The 27,360-nt window shown below is 41.3% G+C and overlaps 1 protein-coding gene across 4 annotated transcripts in view; it reads right to left on the bottom strand.

Moving 5' to 3' along the window:
* The window catches only part of TAF15 (TATA-box binding protein associated factor 15), a 368,603-nt gene that overhangs the window by 6,007 nt on the left and 335,236 nt on the right, over positions 1-27,360 (bottom strand). For all 4 annotated transcript variants that reach the window (XM_069226735.1, XM_069226732.1, XM_069226733.1 and 1 more), the window contains 3 exons: positions 10,088-10,193; positions 9,917-10,005; positions 1,765-1,864 (listed from right to left, as the gene is read on the bottom strand). In XM_069226735.1, the coding sequence (XP_069082836.1) occupies positions 1,765-1,864; positions 9,917-10,005; positions 10,088-10,193 (295 nt within the window). The remainder of the gene's footprint in view (positions 1-1,764; positions 1,865-9,916; positions 10,006-10,087; positions 10,194-27,360) is intronic.

Here is a 27,360-nt window from a genome sequence, read left to right as displayed (position 1 = left end):
TGCAACATTTCCCTGGCTGTGCATCTTCTGAGGGAGACGAGTCTTCAGCCTGCACAAGAAGCAAGAAGGAATCTCCCTTGGAGTGAAGGAGTCACTCGCCTGCATCCGCAGGCACCACCTGCAACAACAACCGGCTGCGTGGGTACTCTCTCCGGAACTGCATGAATCCTGCATCACAGGCAGTGGTCTGGAATGGTCCCCTTGGTCTTCTCTACCAGCTGTCTAACTTGGGAGACGGTAAGCCTTTGCCTCTCCTTGTAGAACAATACCCCTGTGCACTGCACTCTTGCAGCCACCACAGCTTGTTTGTTCCTCCTCCAAGGGATCTTCAGGCTCCGTGTAGCCCCAGTCTTCAGCACTCTTCCCTGCAAAGCACAGTCTCCTGCCTGGTGCTCCAGCGACATGGAACTCGTCTCCAGGTGTACTGAGTGGGCCTCACTGCGACTCCTGTGCCTGCTGCTGTGAGATGTCTGTGGGGCCTGCATCCTCGTCTTCCGACTCTCCTCACTGCTGAGTGTATCCTGGTGCTCCCCTCCTCATCTGCAACTTTTGCCTTTGCCAATGTTTGTTGGTGGTTTTCCAACACCACTGACTGCAACTCTTTTTCCGTCGTGTGATATCGTTTGCATCACTTCTGGTACTCTTCTCCAGTTCCGGTGCTGCACAGCTGACTCTTTGTCTCCATCGTCAACCTGGTCCTGCATCTCCAGAAGGGTGGGTAGTGGCTCCTGCCACAACCGGACACTCAAGCTTGAACTGGACTTGGTCCCCTTCTTTTGCAGGTCCTCTTCTGTCAGGATCCACATTTGGTTTCTTCCAGTCTTGCACAGTCATTTTCCAAAGTGTACCTATGGGTTTGGGGAAAAAACAGATACTTACCCCTCCTCTTCTAGTTGCTGGGGGGCACCCTGGAACTTACCTTTTGGGGTTCCTAATTCCTCCAGCACCCCTCTACAAATTTCACTTCCTTGAGTGGGGAACTGCCTTTCACATTCGGTTTGGTCTCCCTCTAGGGCCTTCACTATTGCCCTATTGTTTTACTGTTTGCTGTTGCTTTCTATGTTAATTACTGACTTCTAATGTGTATATAATAGTGTGGTTACTCACCTCCTAGTGGAGTATTGCTTATTTTAGTATTTGTGATACCATAATAAAGTACCTTGCAATGGCAGGCTGCAGGTGCTAGGTGAGGGGTCCCTGAGGGTGCCACAAAACATGCTGCAGCCCTTCAAGACCCTCTTTGGTACCCATGCCCTAAACACCAGGGGTACCATTTACTAAGGCCTTATAGGGGACCATAGGTATTGTCAACTGGGGAAAAATTGCACAGTTTTTAAGGAAAGACATCTGGTTAGCAGGAACCCAGTGCCCTTTCAGTCAAAATTGCATTGAATACCAGGCAAACACTGGGGGTGACCATGTCAAGAAGGGGCCCTTTTCTACACTGACTATGACAGTTCCCTTTTCATATCATATGTGGTACAAAATTTGAGCTATGAAGTCTATAGAGGAAACTGAGTTCAACCTCTATTCACCGTAGGAACTCCCTAGCAGCTTACAAAAAGAGGTGACTAAAAGGTACATGGTAGTATGGTAAATATGAACATTTCTTCTGCTAATTTATGACAACCAAGGAACCCCAACTTAACAATAGGGAATAGTTGACATATGTAAATAAGAGAAAGATCCAATGCTGGAGGACAAGGAACAACTTACAACAGATCAGTTTATAAACGCAAAAGAATTACTAATCCTTATACTCACCTTCCACCCATTTTACCTCCATATCCACCTCCTCGGTCGCCACCTCTGCCACCACGACCCCTGAAGCCTCTATCTCCTCCATAACCTCCCCTCCCACGATCTGTAATACAAAAATAAGAAGAAAAAAAATCAAAAATAAGAAAAAAGCAACTGGGCACTGATAATTAAAGCCACAAGGGAGCTGTTCATTTTTTAAAAAATCTATCCACAGTCACATCATTAAACAAATATACACTTTTCAAAAGTATATTTGGTCAACAAGATTTTTGCAATGATTTATCAAAGTTAATTCTGTTACTAAACAAATAACAGTTCATCAGCAATGTATCTTTCATAGATTAACTCAAGTGCCTGATTAATTTCCCATCATTGAGGTGGGAGACCCAAAGCAAGTTTAAAACAGTAGAGTGAGTATAACTTAGCTGAAAAGGGTTTATACCAGTAGGACTTTAGATGTGCATTCCCCTCATTGAAAAAGACCCAAAATGCAGTCAGTGATTTAAGAGTACCCCTCAAAGGGGTTATCTCACCTCAGATTCTACTGTATGCTGTGTGGAAAAGGAATCCTGAAGCTTTGCTCAAATTTAGGATAATTCAATTTTTCTACAAATTACTATCTTAATCCCTTAATCCTGAATAACTTTCCCTTGGGTGTTGTATGTGTCAGTCCATTGGTAACCACCGACCTAGTTTATTCCTGGTACTATGAAGAAACATCTAAGGAAGGTACCTTTAAGGTCTGTGAGACGTGTGGTAAACAAAGGGTCTACACTGATGACCCTCATGAAATGTGTTTGTACAGCCACTGTCAAAGCCACAAGAGATAGCAAAATTAGCAAAAACTCTACTGCAAAGATCCAGCAACTGGGAGGGTATGCTCCTCAGGTAGCTTCAAAAACATAGAATCCACGTCATGGCCTCTTTTGAGGATGTGTACCGTAAATGCTCCTACAGTACAGGAAAAGAAGGCATGATAGTGCGCAAAATCCTTTAAAGCACTAAAATACATCTTCTGCAGACAAACTAGCTTTTACTTCCTATGAGTATCCTGCTTCAGTGTGCCAAATTCACTCTTAAAAATCTCAAAGCCATTGCTTCCTCACCTCAACATGACCAGCTACTATGCGTATGCTGCTAGCTCTTCCGCCATCCACCAAGGAACTTCAGCCCTCATAACCCACTTCACTTTCAATGCTGACTTCGTTCTCAGAGATCTCTACTGAGAAGACCAAATAACTTAGAGCAATAAAGTAAGCACTTGCAATGACATCTAACGAGAAAGTCCGTCAATGCTGGAATATATACCTCCCCTTATAGAGTTCTCCCTCAGCCTGCTGCTAAGCTCCTATAAACTGAACCAGAAGGAGAGTCTGATGCAGAAGACCCACTCAGACCTGCTTCCAGCCAACTTCTACTGATTGTCAAATGCCACGAAACAGAGAAAAAATGTTCTCTCTCTCTGCAGGATGACTGATACTGTACCACAACATTTTCATCACACAAGACAATACTGTAGGGATGGCCATTATAGATGGTTTCCATGGCTACCACAGATATAGCCAACAGTGGATTCCGACAACCTGCTGGATTAGCAGTGCTTGGAAGGCATGAATGACTTTGAGCATCTTCTTCCAGACCAGAAATCCAACATTGTACCTTAGACATGCTATTCCATGTGATTCTATTTGAAAAGCACTCCTATATATAAATCCAGACACAGATGTGCTCCGATTCCCCAGGGGCGTGCAGCAACTATACTTCCAGCCCTTTTGAGTTGCTAGAAGAAGACATCGGATTCTATATTGTGGAGGAAACCAGACATTTTACTACCAACTGTACCAATGGCAGCAATCACAGGCTCGCTGTTGGAATCACTATGGACCACAGCAGCAGGCTTACAGAGAGTTCACCAGGCCACAACTTAGGCAAAAAGAAGGGAGCCAGCCAAAATCCTAAGACACAGGACGTAGGGACAGACTCCTCTTTGATACCGACCACCACTCCTCCTATTTCTCAGGGGTACAGACCCCTAAGGGAAAAATCAACTTTCTAGCATTAGCTGGTATGAATTAGGTTGGACACATGGGTTATACAACAGATCCAACTGGATTATTTTCTCAAATTCATTCAGTGTCCTCCACAGCCTCTGTTACCCAGGGTCAAACGTCAACATATCCTTAGACTGATATGAAATGGGGCTATAAAGCTACTTCCCAATAGTCAAAAGAATGTAGGTTTGTAGTCTAGTGAAAAAGTAAAGATCAAAGTAGTCCTGCAGAAGCAGTTGTTTCGCATGCTAAGATTAAAAATGTTTTCAGCTCCTTTGGAAGGGGAGTTCAGTATATCTTTAGATCCCGTTACACCTATTTCCACATCCCTACACCGAAGCATCAAATTCATGGGATTTGAAGTGGGCTGTCACCAGTAACAATTTTGAATACTGCCGTAAAGTCAGCGCAGAGAAGCTTTAACAAATGTTTGGCACTGGTGGCTGCATTTCTATGACATCTAGGCATTTAGAACCCCTTTCAGCTGGCCCAGCGGCTATTGGGCCCAATCGTGGGGGTTGAGGTATTTTACTCCTGATGTCCCAAGGCCCGTTCTACTATGGATACAGATTAGTGAACACAGGCTCACAACTCAACATGCACGTGGCAGCAGCCATCAATCACTGTCCAGCCAAATACTTTATTTTTATGGCATACCACACACAGGAATAAATACGACATCCACACACAATTACACAGTCCACTCTGAGGTCAGGCTCTGGTATATTGTTCACTGTACCCTGTCCCACTTCCTCCCGGCTCGAGCAATAGTGGTTATTCCCCATTCACTATTGGTAACAACCAGGGTATGCCCCAGTAGTTATCAGAGTCCACTTTGACTAATTTAAAGCCAATAGTGTTCCATTGCTACTGGGCTAACTTAGAACCAAGTTCCATCACAGCAGATAGTACCAAAATCAGTGTTATCTGTAGTGGCAGGATGAAGCGTCTCGATTTCCTGACTGTGCCCCGTCCGTGGGTGCATGCAGCGGCTGCAGAAAAGTCCAAGTGAGAGCCACGTGCAACCCCGGCGACTACACTTAGGGGTACAGTCTCTCTCTCATTCGCAGTCACGCTGTTGTAGGGACTAGAGGCTCTCTCTGCCTCCTCCTGCAGGGTAAGCATCCTGTTCTCCTGGTGGGGATTGCGAGGATCTTGTCTATGGTCCCTCATCTAGGTGAGGGTCCGCAGGTGCTTTCACAGTGTCCTCGCTTCCCCAGTGGACGCTGGCAGATCAGGTTGCAGTACATGGTGCTCCCAGTGAGCCCCTCTGGCATACAGGGTTATCATATCCCATAGTACACAATCTGTGGCCCAAACAGCACAGTAAAGTCTTGCACAACAGCCCCTCCTGGCAAACGGGAATGCTGCCCGCTACCGCACAAGGCTACAGCCTTAATCGCATGGCAGTCTCCTTCACAGTGGCCCCTCCTGGCATCAGGGTGTTGCCAACTTCACCACTACGCATGTGCTCCAACCCACAGTTCTATTCACGGAGACCCTCTTCTGCCACACGGGTAGGTGGGATGAAGGGGGGTACAATGACCTGATTGGTGCAGCAGCCGTTTCCTCACACCTTGCACAGGGTGTCCCCTCGACAGGTCTCCTCACTTGACCTTGCTCGATCCAAAGCTCTCATCATCCTCAGATGGCACACTGATCTAGGCAACCAGGCAGGAACTGGTGTTCCATGGCAGGTGGTCTTGGTTTCCCTGGGTGATGTCCAATCGCCCAGCAGGAAGACTGACAGACCTTGCAGAGCTTCCCTCCTCACACATCCCACCTGGCTGCTTGGCAGATGACAATTTTTTGGGGTCTCAACCTCCTGTTCTTATAGTCCATTTCCAGACACCAAATGTGATTTGGGGTACGGGTCTTTCAAATTCATGTTGAGTTTTTTTTTTTTTTTTAAGGATCCACTTTGCTGCTACCTCTTGAAAAGCAGTCTATCACAGCAGCAAAGGACCACAATGGGTCTGAGACACCAAAGTTATTGTGCAAGGTTAGACCTTGGACAGCATATCAGACCGATCAGGGTCCTTTCCAGATCCACCACACTGATTGTGGCATTCTCTTGTGTTCAGCTTCTCTCTGTTCGAAGTTGCAGTGTGAAAATACCACTCAACGTGCACTTTGGCATCTCGGACTGATCACTGTCCTTCCCAAACCCCCAGCACTGATCACAGCACTGATTGCAGCAACCTGTTTCTTTCCAATTGAGGCAGCATAATGATTTCGGACCTCATCACAACTGGCAATTTGCAATTTCCATTAGTGCACCCTTCATCACTCGTTTTTTATTCTGTTTGCCTTGGTATTGTTTCGAGTATGGATGATGATCCCATCAATTCATAAGGGGACCGAAACGTCATCTTCCATAAAACATGCACCCCAATAAATTGTACATCTGTTCTTCCTGATGGTCTGTGTTATTCTTGATTTGTGGATACATTTTTTGATCACTGTCAATCACCTGTGTATCACTTAAAACTGAGCATGTTTGTCCACACTAATACTCAGTGCACCGCTATGTGTTTTTAAATTGTTTGTTTATATTACCTGATTTAGTAAAACTGGCATTTGGTTCTATGCATTGTTAATATTACTACTAATGACCACTGTCTGTTTTGATATTCTATTTCTATTCAATCCTTGTCACTTCTATATCGTATGTAGCTACCCAACATGCTCCCCAGAGCTCTAGGTCTTGTCAGGCTCTGGCTCGGCACACTACATGCTAGCAGAACAGAAATGTTGTAAACTGTTTCGGGAAACTCAGTTCTTCGCGAGTGTTGCTGGTAGGGTGTGCACACCTTAGGAATTACATACGAAAATGAATGTCCTCCATGCCTGGCTTTGATTCTGGGAAAAGTGAGTAGACATTGAGTTGCGGAAAGCAATGATATACCAGACCAGTAGGGATGTAGAAGAAATTGCAACAGTTCCTTCCTGTTTGCCCCATGTGCTATACATAGCCTCTTAAACTGTATTCCATCGTATACTGGTAGCCAGTATAATGCTGGTAGCCCCGGAAGAGTACGAGCAGCTGCATTTTGGATCCTCTGAAGTGTTTGCATCGCTGCTTGGCGGCTTCCAAGGTATAGTGAAAGCCCATAGTATAGACATGACTGAATCAGACCTTGAAGTACCACTCTGTGTGAAAGAAGGTAACCATCCCAGAGTTTTTAGGAGAGTTCTCAGCAGACAGAAACAACTGGCAGCTAATTTCCTAGCCTACGCTTCCATCATAAGTTTGTTAGCTATTAGAACACCCAGACTTTTCACTACCGATTTAGGGGAAGGATGTTCCCCAAAGGAGTTAGGCCAACAGATTTCCATTCAGATGGAAGAATTGTTGCCAACAACAAGTACTTCAGTTTTGTTGCAGTCGAGTTTTAGGTTGTTGGCAGACGTCCAATCCATGACCTGCCCTAAGCCTGAATTAAGTTGACAGGAAATGGTTGCTGTACCTGGTGCAAGTAAGAATGATCTGTGTGCCATCTATGTATGGCACCACAGAGAAGGCATGTGAGCATATAATCTCAAAGTGGGAAGACAAAGATTGAAGAAAGTAGGGCGTAAGGCTGAACCATGTGGTATACCTTGTTTTTGAGGATGGGAGGCAGAAAAGAAACTCCCCTTACACACTTGGAAGCTCCTTTTATCCAAAAAGGAGGCAAATCATTTTAAAGGCACTTTAGTCACCAAAACAACAAAAATCTCTTGAGGGTAACCAGAGATACAGTAAGGTAAGTACGTTATTTTAAGTACAATAAATTGATATAATCGGTTTAGCGCATTCTAAACCAATGGGCCAGAATGACCACCAATCTTATCTCAGATAGGCTACAGCGGGTTGGCAGTCAGTCATAGTGACCGCTTAGGTCCAGGGAAACAACTACTTATTGAGTTCAGCAGTTTCAGGGTCCTCAGTGCACTTTTCTCTTTTACTATGGTCCAGCAAAGTAGTGGTCCTGATGCTGGGATACAGGATGCTGAGGAAGTTGAATAGGTGCAGTGAGTGTTCCTGGGACCATCCTGGTACCCACAGGTATCAGGGGTAGTCTCCTGCCTCAGGGTTTTATCTCCCACAATGCAGCAGTGGTGCCTATTGAAGGTCCCGTCATCAATAGCTAACTGGCCCTCTTGTGAAATCAGTCCCAGTGGTTGCTTACAGGTATGCACATCTTTTCTTTCTGCTGGACAGGGTCCACTTACAATTCTGCTATGGGCCCCATGGACTTGGGGACACCCCAGGAAGGTTGGGATTTAGTGCCACAGCAGGTACTTCTGTGTCCAGCAGGGGTCAGACCTTCCTGGGCAACTGGGCTCTCGAGGGGTGCAGTTTCTTTAGCATTTGGTCGTCCTGATGTATAACAGGAGGTTAGCCAACTAGCCCTTGAAGTCACGACTTCAGTCCTGGCACAAGTGCAGTTCTTGTCCACAAGCAGGCAAGGTAGGCACAGTCCTCTTTGTAGGACCCTTGGGTGCAGGCCAGTCTTTGGCAGAGCCTCTCTTTACCGGTTACAGGGAGCAGCAGGTCAGTCCTCCTGTCTTTTTTTCCAGTCAGTTATCTGAGGACTGTGCATCTAGGGTGTCACTTTCATGCCATAATCATGTTTCTGGAAGTGGAGAACTAACTAGCCTACAGGGTAATATTTCCCACAAAAGCAATCCTTCCCACTTAACACAACTTCCTGGGGATTTAACCAACAAACAATCCCCGGACACCCGTTTATATCCAAATCCAAGATGGTGCAAGCCTTCTACCCCTGTGAGGAGCTCAAGGAACACCCCTGCGGAATACACAGCATAAAGAGGCACTACTCCTCGAAACCCAGTTCTGCAACGGGTTTCCACCCATCTGGTGGAGATGCCAACCGGTCTATCTACAAAAAGAAGAAGCACTGTTGAGGTGTGACTTGCATCTGCTTCACTGAGGCAGGCAGCCTGTTGTCTCAGCTGTGAAAAAATATACAGACAGTAAGGAAGGCTATCAGAGGTCTGGGCAGCAAAGTGTTGACTTTCTAAAGTCACATTTGCTTTAAAAAGTACTTTAAATCAGACTTCAACAATGATTCAGTGTAATGCAACAATTAATTTGATACCCTGGAGTAATATCTTTGATAGTCCGAACTGGAAGTTAGCATTTAGTGCGATGGCTAATGCAACTCCATGTGAGTTAATGAGTCCGAGCTCCTTAACTGGATCCTGGACAGCAGGGCCTAGTGCACATCAGAGTCGAAAATCCAGCACCCAGATCATCAAAAAGAGGGGATGAACCGGCAAAAAACCATTTCTCTACAAGATACTTCCAGTTATGCAGTATACATACACTTTACCTTACCGTTTTATAGGGGACAACTTGATCTGTGATATAACAGTCGGCCCACCTAGCCAAATATTATATTAATGAAGACCTCGGCGGTTAGTCGCTTTCCAAGAAAATGAATATTGTCACAAACTTGCCTGGTGACTATAAAGAACATCCTTCACTGTTTTCCCAGCCTGTATGTAGAGGCACGGACAGCGGGTCTTTCAAATACTTCCATTGAGCTTAGTCAGGCGTTTTGAAAACATTCCTTAGCTGTGGTCTCAGCAGAAACCATGACATGTCATGACTCGGATCATTCTGGAGGAACTGGACTGATGCACTTCTTAGGCATCCGCTTCCTATGGTTTCTTCTTGATAGAAGAGGGGTAAAGGCCAATATTGTTGGCTGTTCCACTTTAGTGGAAATCCCCTGAACGGGATTGGAACCAAAATTCCATTGTTCAGGAACTTTTTACATCACCCTGTTCTCAGCAGATTGTCTACTGGTTTCAAGTGATATTCTTGAAAAGTAGTTAATGGGACACGGCATAAAAAATGAGCAAGAGCTGTTAAATAATTTTCTAAAAACAATCATATCTTTAGTAATAATCCTCAATCACAGCTTCTCCAAGTTTGGTGGGGTGGGGGTTAACAACATAACAAAAGGCAGAGAAACACATTTTCTGTAAATATTGCTTCAATATTACCCATTAGGTAGAGGCAGTTAGAAATACACCAAAATCCCAGCATTTTCCCCCTATACCCAAGAGAAGATTTAGTGCAAACTCACCTCCTCCTGATGGTCGCCCATCATCTGGTCTGGGCTCGTTGCACTGATTGCAGGAATTCCGTCTGGCAAAATTCACATTACCGCATGAACTAGAGGGAAAAATATAAACCTCAGTTCCACTGAATGTATATCAAAACACATATTTTGCACACGTTCAAAACATTATCTTACGGGTTTGGGCAGACCCAGTCTCCGTCCTTTGGTCCACTGCCGCCCTGGAAACCTCCCCGACCCCTAAAGCCACCTCCACGTCCTCCAAAGCCACCGCCACGATGTCCTGTAGATTTAAGAAGTTTAAACAGCAATCACAACATACTCGATTACAAATTAGTGGGTGGACAAGAGACTGTCCTTCATTTCTGAATGAGAAACTCTGGTCAGGCATATTCGTCAGTTTCAGGGCAAAGTATATACAGGGAGTGCAGAATTATTAGGCAAGTTGTATTTTTGAGGATTAATTTTATTATTGAACAACAACCATGTTCTCAATGAACCCAAAAAACTAATTAATATCAAAACTGAATATTTTTGGAAGTAGTTTTTAGTTTGTTTTTAGTTTTAGCTATGTTAGGGGGATATCTGTGTGTGCAGGTGACTATCACTGTGCATAATTATTAGGCAACTTAACAAAAAAAAATATATACCCATTTCAATTATTTATCATTACCAGTGAAACCAATATAACATCTCAACATTCACAAATATACATTTCTGACATTCAAAAACAAAACAAAAACAAATCAGTGACCAATATAGCCACCTTTCTTTGCAAGGACACTCAAAAGCCTGCCATCCATGGATTCTGTCAGTGTTTTGATCTGTTCACCATCAACATTGCGTGCAGCAGCAACCACAGCCTCCCAGACACTGTTCAGAGAGGTGTACTGTTTTCCCTCCTTGTAAATCTCACATTTGATGATGGACCACAGGTTCTCAATGGGGTTCAGATCAGGTGAACAAGGAGGCCATGTCATTAGATTTCCTTCTTTTATACCCTTTCTTGCCAGCCACGCTGTGGAGTACTTGGACGCGTGTGATGGAGCATTGTCCTGCATGAAAATCATGTTTTTCTTGAAGGATGCAGACTTCTTCCTGTACCACTGCTTGAAGAAGGTGTCTTCCAGGAACTGGCAGTAGGACTGGGAGTTGAGCTTGACTCCATCCTCAACCCGAAAAGGCCCCACAAGCTCATCTTTGATGATACCAGCCCAAACCAGTACTCCACCTCCACCTTGCTGGCGTCTGAGTCGGACTGGAGCTCTCTGCCCTTTACCAATCCAGCCACGGGCCCATCCATCTGGCCCATCAAGACTCACTCTCATTTCATCAGTCCATAAAACCTTAGAAAAATCAGTCTTGAGATATTTCTTGGCCCAGTCTTGACGTTTCAGCTTGTGTGTCTTGTTCAGTGGTGGTCGTCTTTCAGCCTTTCTTACCTTGGCCATGTCTCTGAGTATTGCACACCTTGTGCTTCTGGGCACTCCAGTGATGTTGCAGCTCTGAAATATGGCCAAACTGGTGGCAAGTGGCATCGTGGCAGCTGCACGATTGACTTTTCTCAGTTCATGGGCAGTTATTTTGCGCCTTGGTTTTTCCACACGCTTCTTGAGACCCTGTTGACTATTTTGAATGAAACGCTTGATTGTTCGATGATCACGCTTCAGAAGCTTTGCAATTTTAAGAGTGCTGCATCCCTCTGCAAGATATCTCACTATTTTTGACTTTTCTGAGCCTGTCAAGTCCTTCTTTTGACCCATTTTGCCAAAGGAAAGGAAGTTGCCTAATAATTATGCACACCTGATATAGGGTGTTGATGTCATTAGACCACACCCCTTCTCATTACAGAGATGCACATCACCTAATATGCTTAATTGGTAGTAGGCTTTCGAGCCTATACTGCTTGGAGTAAGACAACATGCATAAAGAGGATGATGTGGTCAAAATACTCATTTGCCTAATAATTCTGCACTCCCTGTACAATTAGCAAAAATTATGGCACTCCCATATTCTAGAAATACAAGGGACATTGAAATGGCCAGAATGTCAGAAACCCAAATATTTCCATAAACACAAACCAATCAGCATACAAGGCTTGCCAGGGTTAATACAGTGGATTCTCATTGCTGTATTTTTCCGAGTCAAACACAAACAAAAAAGCAAAGACGTTCCAACTTCCCTGCATTCATACTGCTGTGGAAAACTGTGATGCTGCACACGTTCTAATCACAAAATTATTAGAATACACATAACTAACATTAAACATGCCTCAAAAGTAGTAAGCTAGGAGTCCTTAAAATGCACAACCCTGATAAGCAGTGATTTGACAAGGCATTTGGTCTCCTATACAAGTGTACAGCGTCTTTCTCCCTGGTTGATAACCACATATTACCTGCTTACTACTGTAAACTAATAATTACATTTGATACTATTTATTACTATTTAATACTATTGTGATTGCAAAGGCCACTGTGAGTAGCCATGCTCACTTATATGTCCAACGCCGTATTACCGGCAGATCTTAGAGCCCCCCGTTCCTGTGATGGCAGTGCTAAGTGTGAATCCTAACATTTCTTATTCACTGTTGTAATGTTTTTATTCCTATAAAAATTTGGAGACTAAGGTTTTCTGTTCCCGGTTTGCTTTCTTCTTCTCTCCAGAGAGTGGATAATGTTTAAAATTGTAACCCATAATATTCGTTTGTTGCTTTTATTAAAAATATGATAAATTAAGTGCATGGATTAATTAATGCAGCATTACTAAAATAAAACAATGCCAGCCTACTATAAGTTTTCAGACTTAATAAATATCAGACTTCTTGTAGGCTTTTTCACTGTCACCGTCACCAAAAATGGAGCACAAACACAGAAGGCTAGTGGTACAACAGAAGCGGTGGGAAGCACTGGTTATATGACATGATTAGGTAAAATGTCCCTATCTATTATGGAAGAACACTTTATTTACCCACAGTAGCACTCTTTTGGTGGATACTCTTAACAACAAATTCTTCACCTTTTGAATATCCTCAGTAGCCACACTGAATAGGGAGAATTTTAGCAGCAGTGACAGCTGCTGTTAAGTGGCTCAGCGTTGGTCTCGTACTGTCCAAGAGGTGAGTGATTGGAGACATATAAGAGCCACCCCTGCATGTAGACGTCATTTTCTAGCCTCTTTCCCTTTCCATGGCTTTGGAACATCTGTTGGTGACATTGTGACGATTTCTAACTTGGGAACTTTTAAGATGCTAAATGGGAAGTTAGAGGGCAGTGCATGTTGTTATGGGTAAGAGATGTAGGCCAGACTCTATGAAAACTTACCTGATGGTGTCCCCTTGCTGAAGTAGATTGCATGTTGTTGTTCTATGGGTAATGTATGAAATTGTGTTGTTATATGTGTCTTTTTGTTTTACAGGTACCAGCTGCATCTTATAAATTAACTGCTGCATAATGATAGTAATTTTTATTATAACCCGAGTCAGTATGGTTTTCTAAATTTGTGTTTCTAAATTCTTTTTACATGAAGCCCAACATGTTAATGCTAATTAATGATTAGTGAGGGAATTTATAATTTACATGCTCATGATTTATAGTGACATTTTTTGATCTTTTGCCCTAATGTATAACATATCGCTGTTGCAAATATTGGTGTTGTTAATTAGACGTTCTAATCAGCCATTATTGATTTTATATGCTTATCATTTATGTTTAAGAGTTGTTTCTATGACATTAGCATTGTTAATATAGGGAAATACATTTATAATCCCTTTTAATAAACTGGTGTGGTTATTGCCTAGTGATTAGATTATGGATTATCTTGATCATTGTTAATTACTATGACATTCATCACTGACATCCCCTCAAACCTATATTGCGTCGATCCATCGACCTAAGGCTCAAAATCCACTATTCAGTTTGAAGTAATAGCTAGGATTTCTTGCCGCTGCAGCAGTTTTTGGTAGCAGATTACAGTTACGTCATTGTTTGACGATGTTCTAGTTTGTGAAAGAATTCTTTTAAAAACATTTTGTTAATTTTTCTGAAATGTTATATGGATCTGATAAAATAAGTTGCTAGTTGCCTTAAGTGACTTTTCCCAGTCCTCTGAGACACTCTAGGTTGAAGGGTATGTTTCTAGCGGTGTTTTGATTGAACTGAGTGAGGTAAAATTATTTTGTGCTTGCACAGTTAAGCTAATTTGCAGATGATTGAGGTGCATATGAGATTAGAAGGAGTGGGCGTACTCCAATAGGTATGAGAGTAGGTAAGCAACGTTCTTCATTTGAGTGTGGCGCTTAGTGCAGGAAAAATTGTCCGCATGGTTGTTGATGATGGACCTAATGAGAGAGGTCTAAGAGTATATTGACAAGTGTAGTGAGACACTTGGTATATGTTGTAATTTGTCTATTCAATAGACCGATCCGGCGTGGTTGGTAAGTTAAGGTTGTGAGATAATTGGTGTGATTGGATTTTACTGAGATTTGGTGAGTACTTAGTGCACCAGGACAACATTCCAATGATCAGTTAAGAAGTGAAATTTGCAGGTCGAATTTTGCTCGCGAATGAGGGGAACAGTGAAAAAGAGTAAGCAAAAGCCGAAGGTATACTTTGGAAGGTTCCTGAAGAGACTGTAGCACCCTACCTGTAGTAAATGGGCAAATTTGTTTTCTTATTTGGTTTAAGGTTTTGCTCGCGAACTAATATTGCACTGATTTATTGTGTGAGTTGTGAAAAAGTCAGGCTGAAAGACTGTCAGCGTCTCAGCAGTCGCATTGAGAAGGGGTGAGTGCATTAGTGTGACGTTAAGTTGTGCCGCGCTGGGATAGGTTGGATAGTGAGAAGGATCGCGCACGGATTCATTTATCAGTCCAAGACTAGTTCAATGCGATTGGAGGGTGAGTGTCGAAAAAGGATTGTGGGTTTGTAGTCACTTTTTTCTGATTTGCTGATTTTTTTAACAGATTTAGTTGTTTACTTTGCTTAATTTTGTTTGTGAATCATTTTTTTGTGGATCTCGTTTTTGAATATATTTGGTTGGAAATGAAGTTTTTCAAAGCTTTGAGGAGTGCTTTGAGAGGTGATGAGTACATTCCGGCACTCAAGGGAGAAATTTGTCCGGCAGAAATTAATCTGGCATACATTGTGATTGAGAAGGGTGCGGGAGTGTGCCTTTGGTTGAAACATTGGGTTAAGATCACAAAGAAAGAAGGTTGTTTGGCTTTTCCAGAAAATGGTACATTCAATTTGAGAATTTTGAAGAATTTGAGGCAGAAAATGTACAGTCTAAAACCTCCTCAGAAGCCGGCGCAGTACGAAGCCTTAGCGATTTGGGAACTGGTAGCTAGACAGCAACAAGCATTGAAATTCGAGAAAAAGATGAGGAGAGTAGAAAAGACACTAGAAGAAGCTAGATGGGACGAAGAGACGAGAAGTTGGAGAGTAGCTACTTTACAGGGAATTAGATTATTTCCTGCGAGAACAAAAGATGATGAGGATGTGTCAAAAGATGAAAAGAAAAAGTGTTCTTCAGTAAATAAGGAGCGGAAACTAAAAGACTTAATACGAGTTATGTTTAAGGATGATAACGAGTTAGATGAAGATGAAATAGTTTCTGAGATTTTGCAAACTTACCCACCACCAAATACAGGTCAAGGAAATTGGAGAACTAGTGAGAGTGGAATGAGTGGGAGTGGGATTAGTAATACAAGTCCTACTGCACCATCCACATCGGAGGTATCACAGAATATCCTGAGCAATGAACGAGTTCAGATGCAGAGTAGTTTCACTGATTCATTAAACAACAGACATCAGTTGGAGATAAACATTCCTGAAACTTACCCAGAGGCTCACGTTATAAGGATGACTACTAATTTAGTGTTGTCTCCAGGTCAGCAAGGGCTGAAAATAATTCAAAAGGAGCCTGTTCAAATACAGACTCCTCAAATGAGGAGCATGAGAACAATGCATACACAGAAAATTGGATCCTTTGCTAGTCGAGATGCAGTTTCAGTACCTATTACGATGGGTCCTCTTATGCCACTATATGCACAGACTAATAATAGTGGAGTGAATTCTTTAGTCCAGTTTCAGAATGGGGTTTTGGAAACATCGACTCCTAGACAAGAACAAACCCTGAATGAGACTAAATCTTTAATAGATTTTTCTCATGTTGGAAATTCTGGGACCAGATTCTGCAGTAATCAGGGAGAGAGACTATTGTGTCCAGACCAATTTGCAAGCACAGCACGAGAACAAGATTTGGGTGCACAGACTAATAAGATTTCTTTGAAAGGTTTATCTGCACAAGAGGTAACAAAATTGTTAGAAGACTTGAGCAATTCAAAGACTTTGGAGAAAAAGAACAGAGCAGAAGACACAATAGACAGGGTGAGGTTGTCAATGGAAGGAAATGAACTTCTTGAAGGGGCAATGGGTGTGAATAGACATGAGTCATATACCGAAGCTCAGTTAAGATACTTATGTAAGATAATTACAAAGGGAGCAGGAAAAGTACATCAGCAGTTACAAGAAATAGCGGACGAGTATGACATTGAGCTCACGAAATTGAAAAGCCTGAGGAGAAGTTATAGGTTAAATCTGGAAGAAGAAGACTTTATACACATTAGGTCTGCAGGGATGAAAACGCATTTTAGGCAACTGCTTGAAAGAGTGCAGGTTTGGAGAGCATTAGACAAATGGGAAGGCAGATGGGTCAAGAAAAGAGAAAGACCAAAGAAAGAAGACATGGCATAGGCAGGAGACGAATGATTACCCAAGGTTGAGAGAAAAGCCAGTAGAATGGTATGAGCAGACAGATAGGTTTGTGAAGCTTGCAAAATGTCTGTGGGAAGACCTGAATACACTGTTTGATATTGTCGTTCCGGCAGATTTGTGGATCAAACGCAAAAGGAGTGTGGATTGGCCGACAAGTGAGCCGCAAAGGGATTTGAAAACAGGTGCACCATCTCCAGAAGTAATTAAATATTACTATAAAGTTGTTGAGTTCCTGAAAACAAGAGTTTCGCTGAAAAACGTTGATTGGCAACATACAGAAAGAACAGCGCAGGAAGTGAAGGAATCGGTTCATGTATACTATGAAAGGTTGTTAAAAGCATTTAAACAATTCAGTGGTGTGGAGACAATTGAGAAATAGAGTATGAATCCTTTGGTGTTTAGGTTTGTTGAAGGATTGAGACTGGAAATTAATCAGATGATTAAGAATCATTTAATTTGCTGGCAGGCCAAACCAATTGATGAAGTGTTACAGTATGCCAAACACTGTAGTGATGAGATTGAGATGAAGCAGAAAAAGTTGAAGTAGAAAGCAATGGTGATGCAGATTAAGGCTGCACAGACTGGACCGCAGGGAAATTTTTAGCCACAGTCACAAGGAAATGGCATGTTTCAGAATCAAGGTAGAGGCAGAGGTCGAGGTGGAATGATGCTTCCAGTGGTTAATAGATATGTGGATTTGAATTCAGTGGTGATATAAGATGAGCAGCAAAGTAGGAAAGTGTTACCTTGTCATAATTGCGGGTTAACTGGACATTGGAAAATACAGTGCCCGTTATTGAATCAAAGTGGTGTTGTGCAACAGACAAATGGTGTCAATTCTTATCAGAGCTTGAGAGGACATAGAATGGGAGGTCAAACTCAGAATTTTCAGAATATAAATGCCAATGCAGGGTTTTCAACCTTTGCTGCCAATGCAGCAGATACAGAATGTACAACCACAGGTACAACAAGTACAAATGCCACAGATGCAACAAATGCAGCCACAGGTGCAGATGGTGCCAGCACAACAAATGCATATACCGAGGCAGGTCCAAATGATACAGGGTCCTAGGGATCAAAAACAGGTAATGCTTTTGCAGGTGGTCACAAATCAGAAACAGAACAAAAGTGAAAAAACTGTTGATCAATTTCCTATACACAGTGAGGATGAAATAAAAGATGGATGGCTGTTGGACAGTTCAGATGATGAAGAGTATGTGATGGCAGCATCATTAGAAGTGGATCAGAGGGGTCCTTTTGTGAAGGATGAAGTACACGGTCACGAAGTTAAGTTTTTGGTTGACACAGGAGCTACACGCTCAACAGTAAGAACTATAGAAGTTCCAGATATACCGATTTCAGAGAAAACAGTTCAGATTGTAGGAGTTGCGAACAAACATTTAACTAACACTCTTACAGAACCAGTTTTTGTGAAAGTTGGTAATTTTAAAGATTTTCAGTTTTGTTATTTGCGATTCTAGTCCAGTGTCATTACTGGGAAGAGATTTGCTGTTTAAAATAAATTGTTCGATTTCATGTTCAACTAGAGGGATTGAGAGTGAGACAAACAGTGATGGGGAGGATTCAATGATTACTATCGAAAAAGAACGAGTGTCCAGGGAGTTTCCTCTGATTAATATTGATGCACAAACAAATGAAGACAATAATTCAATTGATTTGATTGATTTCTTTCCGTTTTTTTAAGTAAAAGATCTTCCAGTTGATTTACAGGAAAGGGTCAAGTCAAAAGTTTGGGATCTGTCAGGGAAGGACATTGGTCTGAACAAGGGAGTTGAAGGAGTCAGAGTGGCCGTGAAGGAGAATGTGGTGTTTCCACAAACTACACAGTATCCAATGACAAATGAGGCAATCAAAGGAATAAGACTTTTGATAGAGCAGTTTCTGGAACAGGGAGTTTTGAAAGAAGTGATGAGTAGCCTGTGTAACTCACCAATAATGGGTTTGAAAAAGCCAAGTGGGAAAATTCGTCTTGTCCAGGATTTGAGGAAAATAAATGATATTGTAGTCAAATGTTGTCCAGTCATGCCAAACCCAGCTGTGGTTATGTTTCATATTCCGTGTGATGCTGAATGGTCCACAGTGATTGATTTGTGTCAAGCATTTTTCTCCGTGCCACTTCACGAGGGCAGTAGATACCTCTTTTGTTTTAAATTCCTGACCAGACTCTATTGTTGGTGTAGAATTCCTCAGGGGTTTTCAGAGTCACTATCGATTTTCAATCAGATTTTGTAAAAGAACCTGGAGTCATTGGTAATGCCTTACCAATCGACATTGGTGCAACATATTGATGATCTATTGATTGCATCAAAGACAAAAAAAGGCTGTACGGAGGATACAATTGCATTGTTGAACTTTTTGGGAGACAATGGTCATAAGGTATCTCCTCCAAAATTGTAATATTATCAGCGAGAGGTGAAATATTTGGGTAATTTGATTGAGAAAGGGTCTAGGAGAATTTCGAAGGAAAGAGTAGCGACAATTATGAAAACGAAAATACCAAGTTCGCAAAAAGAGATGAGTATGTTTCTAGGAATGGTAGGATATTGTCGTCAGTGGATTCCACATTTTTCGGCTATTTCAAAACCTTTGCAAAAGCAGACACAAAGACGTTTCAGACCCCATAATGATGGGTGAGGAATGTATGAGAGCATTTACTGAATTGAAAGAGTTTGCGTGAAGCTCCAGCCTTAAGTATGCCCGATTATACAAAAACATTCCTGTTGTTTTGTCATGAACAAAATGGATATTCTTTGTCTGTCTTGACACAGACACACGGTGGTGTCAGTCGTCCAGTAGCATATTTTTCAGCTATTTTGGATCCTGCTGCAGCAGCCTTACCAGGATGCTTGCGAGCAGTTGCAGCAGTTGAGCAGAGTATAACTCAAAGTGAGAATATTGTAATGGGTTATCCTCTGCCAGTATTGGTACCTCATTCAATAGAAATTTTGTTGACACGATCAAAGACACAATACCTGACCAATGCAAGATTGACACGTTATGAAACAGTGATTCTTGGGGCACCAAATGTGACAATCAAGAGATGCACAGCGCTTAACCCTGCAACATTATTACCAGATGAGAGAAATGATTCAGATAAAATAGATGATACTGAACATGACTGTTTAGAAGTTACAGAATTGTGCACAAAACCTAGAGCAGATATTAGAGACACTTGCCTAGAAAACAATGATCAAATCATCTTTCTTGATGGTTCCTGTCTGAGAGATAACAGGGGTACACTGAGAGCAGGTTATGCAGTATGCACACTTACTGGAATATTAGAAGGTTCATGGCTTAAAGGAGTGTTTTCTGCTCAGGTAGCAGAATTGGTGGCTCTTGCTAGAGAATGCCAAATTTCGGACCGGATGAAAATAACAATCTATACTGACAGTCAATATGAATTCGGCATTGTGCATGATTTTGGACAAATTTGGTCACACAGAGGTTTCCTAACGTCATCAGGTTCACCTGTAAGAATTGAGAAAGAATGCATGAATTACTACAAGCTGTACAGAAACCTGAGAAAATTGCTGTGGTTAAATGCAGTGCACATCAAAGAGGACAGGATTATGTGACTTTCGGAAATGCTTATGCAGATAAGGTTGCAAAGCTCTGTGCCTTAAACAGTATCTCATTCAAAGGAAAATGGGAATTGGTATCTGAAAATGATGAAGTCTATTCAAATTTTACAATGCAAATTGTTGAGACTTTGGAGGAGCTGAAAGCTATACAAAATGTTCCAAAAGAGGAGCATAGAGATTGGGTGAAAAAAAATTGTATACAAAGAGAAGATGACATTTGGGTGACAACAGAAGGGAAGGTGGTTTTACCAGTTTGTTGACACAGATGGCCAGATATTACCATGGTCAAGCACACATAGGGAGAGATGCAATGATTAGGAGTTTCAAACACTTCTGGTTTATTCCAAAATGTAGACAAGTTGCTGAACTGGTTTGCCATAGATGCATTGTTTGCCAGTAGATGAATGTTGCTAAAGGAACAGTTGCCATAATGGGAGACATAGGAATGGCGGGAGGTCCATTCAGCAGAATGCAAATGGATTTTATTGAAATGTCTGCATGTGCTGGTTTGAAATACGTGTTGGTGTTTGTGTACATTTTTAGTCACTGGATCGAGGCATAACCCACAAGGACAAACGATAGCCTAACGGTAGCTAAGTTACTTTTGAGAGAGTTAATTCCAAGTTTTGATTTCCCGGTCTCTTTGGAATCAGATAGAGGAAGTCACTTCAACAATGAAGTGATAAAATTACTTTTTCAGCTTTAAACATTCAGCAGAAACTACATTGTAGTTACCGACCAGAAGCCTCAGGACTTGTAGAGCAGTTGAATGGAACATTAAAGTCTCGATTGGCAAAGGTGTGTGCATCAACAAATTTGAAATGGCCATATGCTTTACCTTTAGTTCTAATGTCAATGAGAAGTACTCCTGATAGGAAGACTGGTTTGTCTCCTCACGAGATTCTAGTGGGGAGAGCAATGAGCGATACCTGCAAATGCACTTGCACATATTACAAATGACATGGTGCTAGATTATTGCAAAAGCCTGGCTGTAGTGTTTCAATCTTTTTCTCATCAGGTGGAAGCCACAACAGTGCAACAAACTCAAGGTCAAAGCCACAACTTGAGAGCTGGTGACTCGGTTATCACATAGAAGCATGTAAGAAAGTTGTGTTTGGAACCACAGTGGAAAGGGCCCCACCAGATCATCCTTGTGACAACGACAGCTGTGAAGTGTGCAGGTTTGCCGAATTGGGTGCATGCCAGCCACACAAGGTAAGTTAATAACCCAACAGAGATAGAAGAGGAGTTGTTGAGAGCACCAACAACTAACAATATTCCAGGTATAGAGCAAGAAAGAGAGGAGCTGGAGAAAATTCCTGAGATTGTTTCAAATATACCTACTCCTATGACGGATGAAAAAGAGCAAAGTTTAAAGGAAATTGAACAATCTGTAAGTGGAGCAGAAGAAAAATCAGCACAAGAGGAAAGAGAAACATCGGTTGAAATACGTTCTCAGAAGAGAGTGATCAGAGACAACCGGTTGAGAGAAAATCTGCTCAGAGGAGGGTGTCCTCGGTAGCAGGTGGTTTGACATATCAAACTGAACAAGTGACTGACCTCATTGTGAAAGGAATTGAGGCAAATCCCGACCAAGTGGATTCGACTCTTCCTGAACCAGTTGCGGGAACGTCAGAAGAAAAAGGTTCAGAAGAAAAAGGTTCAAGCTCAAATTCAAATCTGATTTTGAGAAAGTTGTTGACAAAGAAGACATTAAAAGGAGATAATTGGCCAGAGAAAAGTTCGAAAGAAGGAAAGATAAATGTGGTTCTACCAATTCAGGAGGAAAATAGCTGAATAAGGGAGAAAACAGTAGTGCGAAGAAGGTGAAAGTAGTAAAAGACCATAGAGAAAGAGTTACAAACAAGAGATATTCTGGTCCAGAATGGGCATATGTAACTACAAATGAATGGCAAGAAGAATTTTTGAGTTATTGTTTTGACAGAGACATTGAGAAGTTTCATTTTGGCACGTGAAGAACAACAGGGTATGTTGGGAAAGAGATGAAATTGAAAGAAGAAGATTTTTGAAAGTCGTGCTTTGAAAGAGACATTCTGAATTTGACAAGCTGCTATACCGGAATTGACAAGAAAACTGTCCTGTGTGAATGAATTATTGAAAAAAAAAAAAAAATTAGGAGGGGTTTTTGATTTTGTTTTTTGAAGTTTTTGAAACTTTTTTATTTTTTTTTCTAATTCTTTGGAGACCATGAGAAACTTTCGTAACCAAAACAGTAGAATTAACCGTTGCAAAATTGTAGGTACTGGGTAGGCGGTAGCGAGTGTGTAAGTATGCTTATTGTTATTTGTAGGTATGATTGTTTATGAGATGAATGGAGCCAAACATACTGCAGAGATTGACAATTATTTTGGATACTACTAAAAGGTCCCTAACAAAAGATAAGTTTAGAATAGATGTCAAATACTTACATGAAGAGAAAGAGCTTTCTTCCAATGTTTTCAATCGCTTGTTGTTTGAGTATGTTGAGGTAATGGAAGCGAAAGATTGTTATGTTTGTATGCAGATTCCGACTTCAGTGGAAGAAGGAACTACTTATCATAGCTTGCCTAGGACATATGCTATAAGCTGCAGTCTTTTACTAACGTGTTTCTATAACCAAGGGTATATCAAGTATTTCTTCTCCAACTTTGATGTTGTGTTTTCGTTTGTACCTGTCATTGGTTACTTGAATAAAACAGCCAAGGATAATAACACGGTTATTATGATTTCTTTGAGCCTACTTTAACCTTTTGTGGTTCTAATAATTCTGGACCCATGTAATTTACTTTGCCACAGCAGTACGATTTTAGTATCAAAAGACCGATAAGGACTAGTACACTAAGCATGAGCATTTTCGCTCAATTCCAGCAGCGTTTTCACCTCGAAATCGCAATTTTCGTCCTGCACTCGTGGCTCCCATTTTATACACGGCAGCCATTTTTAAAAGTTGCCCTCACATAGGCTTATAATACAGTCAGATTTGATTCCAAGGACACGTACACCTTGATTGACTTTTCTCTGACCTGGGCAAGCTGGAACCATTGCCTCAGGCCAAACCTGTTTGGTCAGTCCCTCTCCCAGTGGCCGAATCAGATAGCATCAAGGCACACCAGGCCATAAAACCCTTATTATCGCTCACACACCCTGCCTAACTTGCTCACACCTGCACCTGCTCTTTTCTTCTTCTTACTTTACGAGGGGGAGGTGCCCGTTTTTATTGGGGGTCCACACTTATCTGATGTGAAATTCTAGGCCTTGCCGGGTAATTTATTATGGGCTGGATGACATGAAATATGAGGTTTCATCATGACACTGGTTTTTCCTATGTAGTGAAAACATGTGAATGACCAACCAAAATGTCAAGAATGTTTGCCTGGAGCTTAAAAAACTGTATATAAGGAAACCTGATTTTGCATTGACACACAGTCTCCTGAGAACATACAAATCGTGCTGTTGTACTTCTAGGACACTTGTCAATTGGTTGCAGCCAATAAATTCGATCTTTGACTTCACCTAGAAGACTCTGAGTTTCTGTAGTCTGAATCAGGAAAGTACCCGAGGTCTTTGGGTGTACCCTGGCACCGCTGGGTTACCGGATCAGTACCGGTTCTGAAAAACCCAGTACCTCAGTTGGCGCCCAAACGTGGGGCGATACCAGCGGTACCGGTCCAAGCCTGAGGTCGGTGGGGAGCTTCGTGTGAAAATTCTGGAGGAAGGCCGCCACTTCATCGACCCCTGCATGTCGACGTGGTCCGAAAGTCTTTGTTGCGAGGTTCCCCGCTTCCCGACGGCTATGAAGGACTGCTGCCCTGGCTATCGCCCTGATTTGGACCCTTGATTTTTGGTAGAGCGAAACGATAAGACGAGTCTTCTGGTGAAGTCATTGATATTTTCAGTTAAGTATAAGTGGAGCGTCTCCCAGTCCTTAGTTGGACATTTGGTTTGGTCCTTAGTTGGACACTTGGTTTGGTCCTTAGTTGGACATTTGGTTTGGTATCCCTTTGGGATCACTTTGATTTGGAACTTGCAAGTACCAAAGCCGAAGGACTCGTGTTTTCACGAGACTATCGTAAACGATAATCCTTTGAAGTTTGAAGCTAGACTAGTGAGCGAAGATGCCTGGTCTTAGCAGACTTGGAAATTTGTTTTGTCTTGGTTGTAAAAGGGACTCCCGGTTGGAGGACTCATGTCCGGTTCCTCCGATTGGAACTCCAACCTATGAACTATATGTGAAGCACGGAGTAGGCCCCATCACGTTTAATAAAGTATGGGTCCGCTATTCTTGGAAATAATTGAGAAAAGTGTTTTTTTTTTTTTTCTCTTGTAAATATGACTTACAACTAGGATCTGCAAACGGTTCTGTAAGTAAATTGTGACGGCGCTATTTAAGAAAAATGGCTAAAGCGCGCTGTATTGTGTGTACTGAGTGTTTTCTGTTTATATCTGAAATGAGCTCAATGTGTGTTTGTGGGTCTTCTTGATGTTTACAGTTTGTTAAGTAAAATGTTGGTTAATTAATATTAAGTAGAAACTTAGAAAAAATCCAGAAATGAACCATGTGATGTGCTAACATAGCTATATGTTGCTCTTTAATTTATAGAATGAGCAATTGTGCACATATACAAAACTGCCGTTAAATGCTTAATAAATTAGAAAACACATTCAATAGATATAAATAGGGCCCCCCCCAAAAAAAAAAAACGAAATTATCTATTTTCAATTCAGCCAGCACTTTCCCAGTTAAACATGGGTGGAATTTTGCATAACCTTCCTTTTAAATGAAAGTGGCGCAAAAATGTGACGCATTTCAAGTTAGGCTTATGCGCTTAGGCTTGTGAGTTAATGTATCCCAAATAATAGGCAAGGGATGCAGCTTGGTTTTATATGTGGAATTATCACAAAAAAAAGAATAATTGTTTTTTTTTTTTTTTTAAAGAAAATTATTAATTATGGAAAAATTATTCAAAAAAATAAGTGCCTTTCAAAATCGTTTTTTAATATTTATAAAGCTTAATACCTATACTATGACCTCCTAACATTAAAATTTAATTTAAGTTATGTTGCACCGCTAAAATGACATTTGTATGTGCAATTTTCCCTTGGCGCAGGAGCAAACAAGCTCATTTCTATAAAGTATAAGTTAATATTTTCAATGGCTGACTCATGGATTGTGTAATAGACATTCTGGTAATGCATATTATGCAAGAAAATTGTAGGATATTGATTTTTTAACGCCTAAAATATCAAAGTCGATTTTGGGCAAAAGCACTGTTTAAACTGCATTTTCTTTCATTCAGAGTACTTTTTAAAGTGTCTCAGGCTTCAGTAAATGCATACATTTAGGTTTGATATATATTTGCAGGTTGTGCCTTCTTATGATTCAATGAGTCAATGTGCCAGTACAAAGGCTTGTTTTAATATCAAGGTTGAAGGTTCTAACTTCAGCTGGGCCTACTGAGACGTTCATTCATTCGAGGTTGATGAAATATGTACCATTGCATGGGATTGCAACAAGCATTTATTCTAACAACTGGTATGTGTGTTATTAAGGTTTGTGAATTATTCACAGTAAATGTAGTTTAATAATCTGGAAATAGAGATAATTTTTTTTAGCGCCTAAAAAGGAATTTTTTTTTTTTTTTAAATAGAGTGAATTATTGCAGGTTAGAAGGAAAATAGAAAGGCCTACTGTCTTTGACAGATTCAGAGTGGCAGAAGCTAGGAGAGCTACAGAGGCTGGCTCAAGTCATGCTGCTGAGATGCTATCTTTAGTTTTCCCATAAACAATGGAGGAGGCTGTGGTGTTGACACTTGTGACCTTTTAAATTAGGGCCTTGTCTCTGAAAAAGGCAGAATGACCCTACGGGCCTCTAAAAGTGGGATTTCTGGTTTCTCCAGAAGAACATCAATACAATTAAAGAACTTAATTCCAAAGGGAAAATATAAAAAAAAGGGGTTTCTTCGAAAGTCCCAACATCATGTTAAATGCTCTGCAGAACTGATACATTTGTGTCTCCGCTCTAAAAAAATAAAATGATGCCTGCTAGTTGCTTTTATTTGACAGAAAACAAAGTGTTGCATTAAGTCTTAGACAGAAAATAAGATGCAGCCTTTTTTTAAAAATTTTTGAAGGCTACATGCCTTAATGAGAACGATTTGCCAATTAAGACTTATTTTTCACAGTGGAAATTGTAGGTGCCAAATTAATATGGAGTGTCAGTGTAACAATTTTTACTTTTAGAAAGGTAAAACTAAGGTGGCTTGATGTTGCGAAGTAACTGACAAGAGGGTAACAGTTAAGTAATGGAAATTTATTTTCATGTATTTGGTCCTATCATGAATTGTTCTTGCTGGTCCTGTATGTTAGAAGAGAAACAGTAAAGTTATATTTGACAGCAGATTTCCATTGCCTGGTGATCTGCTGTCAAAAGGAGGGTAAGGATTTTAAACCTGACAAATTAAACAGGCCCAAATATTGGGTTTTGGGCTGCAGGTTTACAGTGCATAAAGTACATGACATGGTGTTGTGTGTCACCGCTTATTCACACATGCTATTGTTTTGTCTATGCTTTTTGTGCTTGATACACAGCAAGTATATCTGATGGCTTGACGTTTTGTGCGTTTTTATTATTTTTTATTTGTTTTTTTTGCATGTTTGTTGCTGCTTTTGATACTATTACAAGCTCCCCTGTGTTGTGAGGGGATGGTCATGACGATGCCCATCGCTACGCAACAGTTGGTTGAACTTGTTCTGGTTACTAAATTCCACAGATAATTATATTTCATGCTGTGAACATAAAAGACAACACTTCACCAGTGAATGTCTATTTGGCTATAATGGTATTGAAGGAAAATAAAAAGAGATATACAGGATCAAAGTGTGTCACCTGCAGTTAGTCACGTTACTGCCCTTTCCCTTAAAGGAACAGGCAGCCCTACATTTATGTATCCTTGATTGGACCTAAGGATGAAATTATAGATCTGTGACTCAAGGTGGCCTAATTTCTATATTACATTAGTTAATGATGTTCTGTTTCCTAAGTAGCATATGGCTTTCGTTCCTTAAAAGAAAACC

Source organism: Pleurodeles waltl, chromosome 3_2 (genome assembly GCF_031143425.1).
Source record: "Pleurodeles waltl isolate 20211129_DDA chromosome 3_2, aPleWal1.hap1.20221129, whole genome shotgun sequence".
Classification (NCBI taxonomy): domain Eukaryota; kingdom Metazoa; phylum Chordata; class Amphibia; order Caudata; family Salamandridae; genus Pleurodeles; species Pleurodeles waltl.
Note: the sequence above shows the minus strand (reverse complement) of the source record. Positions and strands in the feature narration are given on the sequence as shown.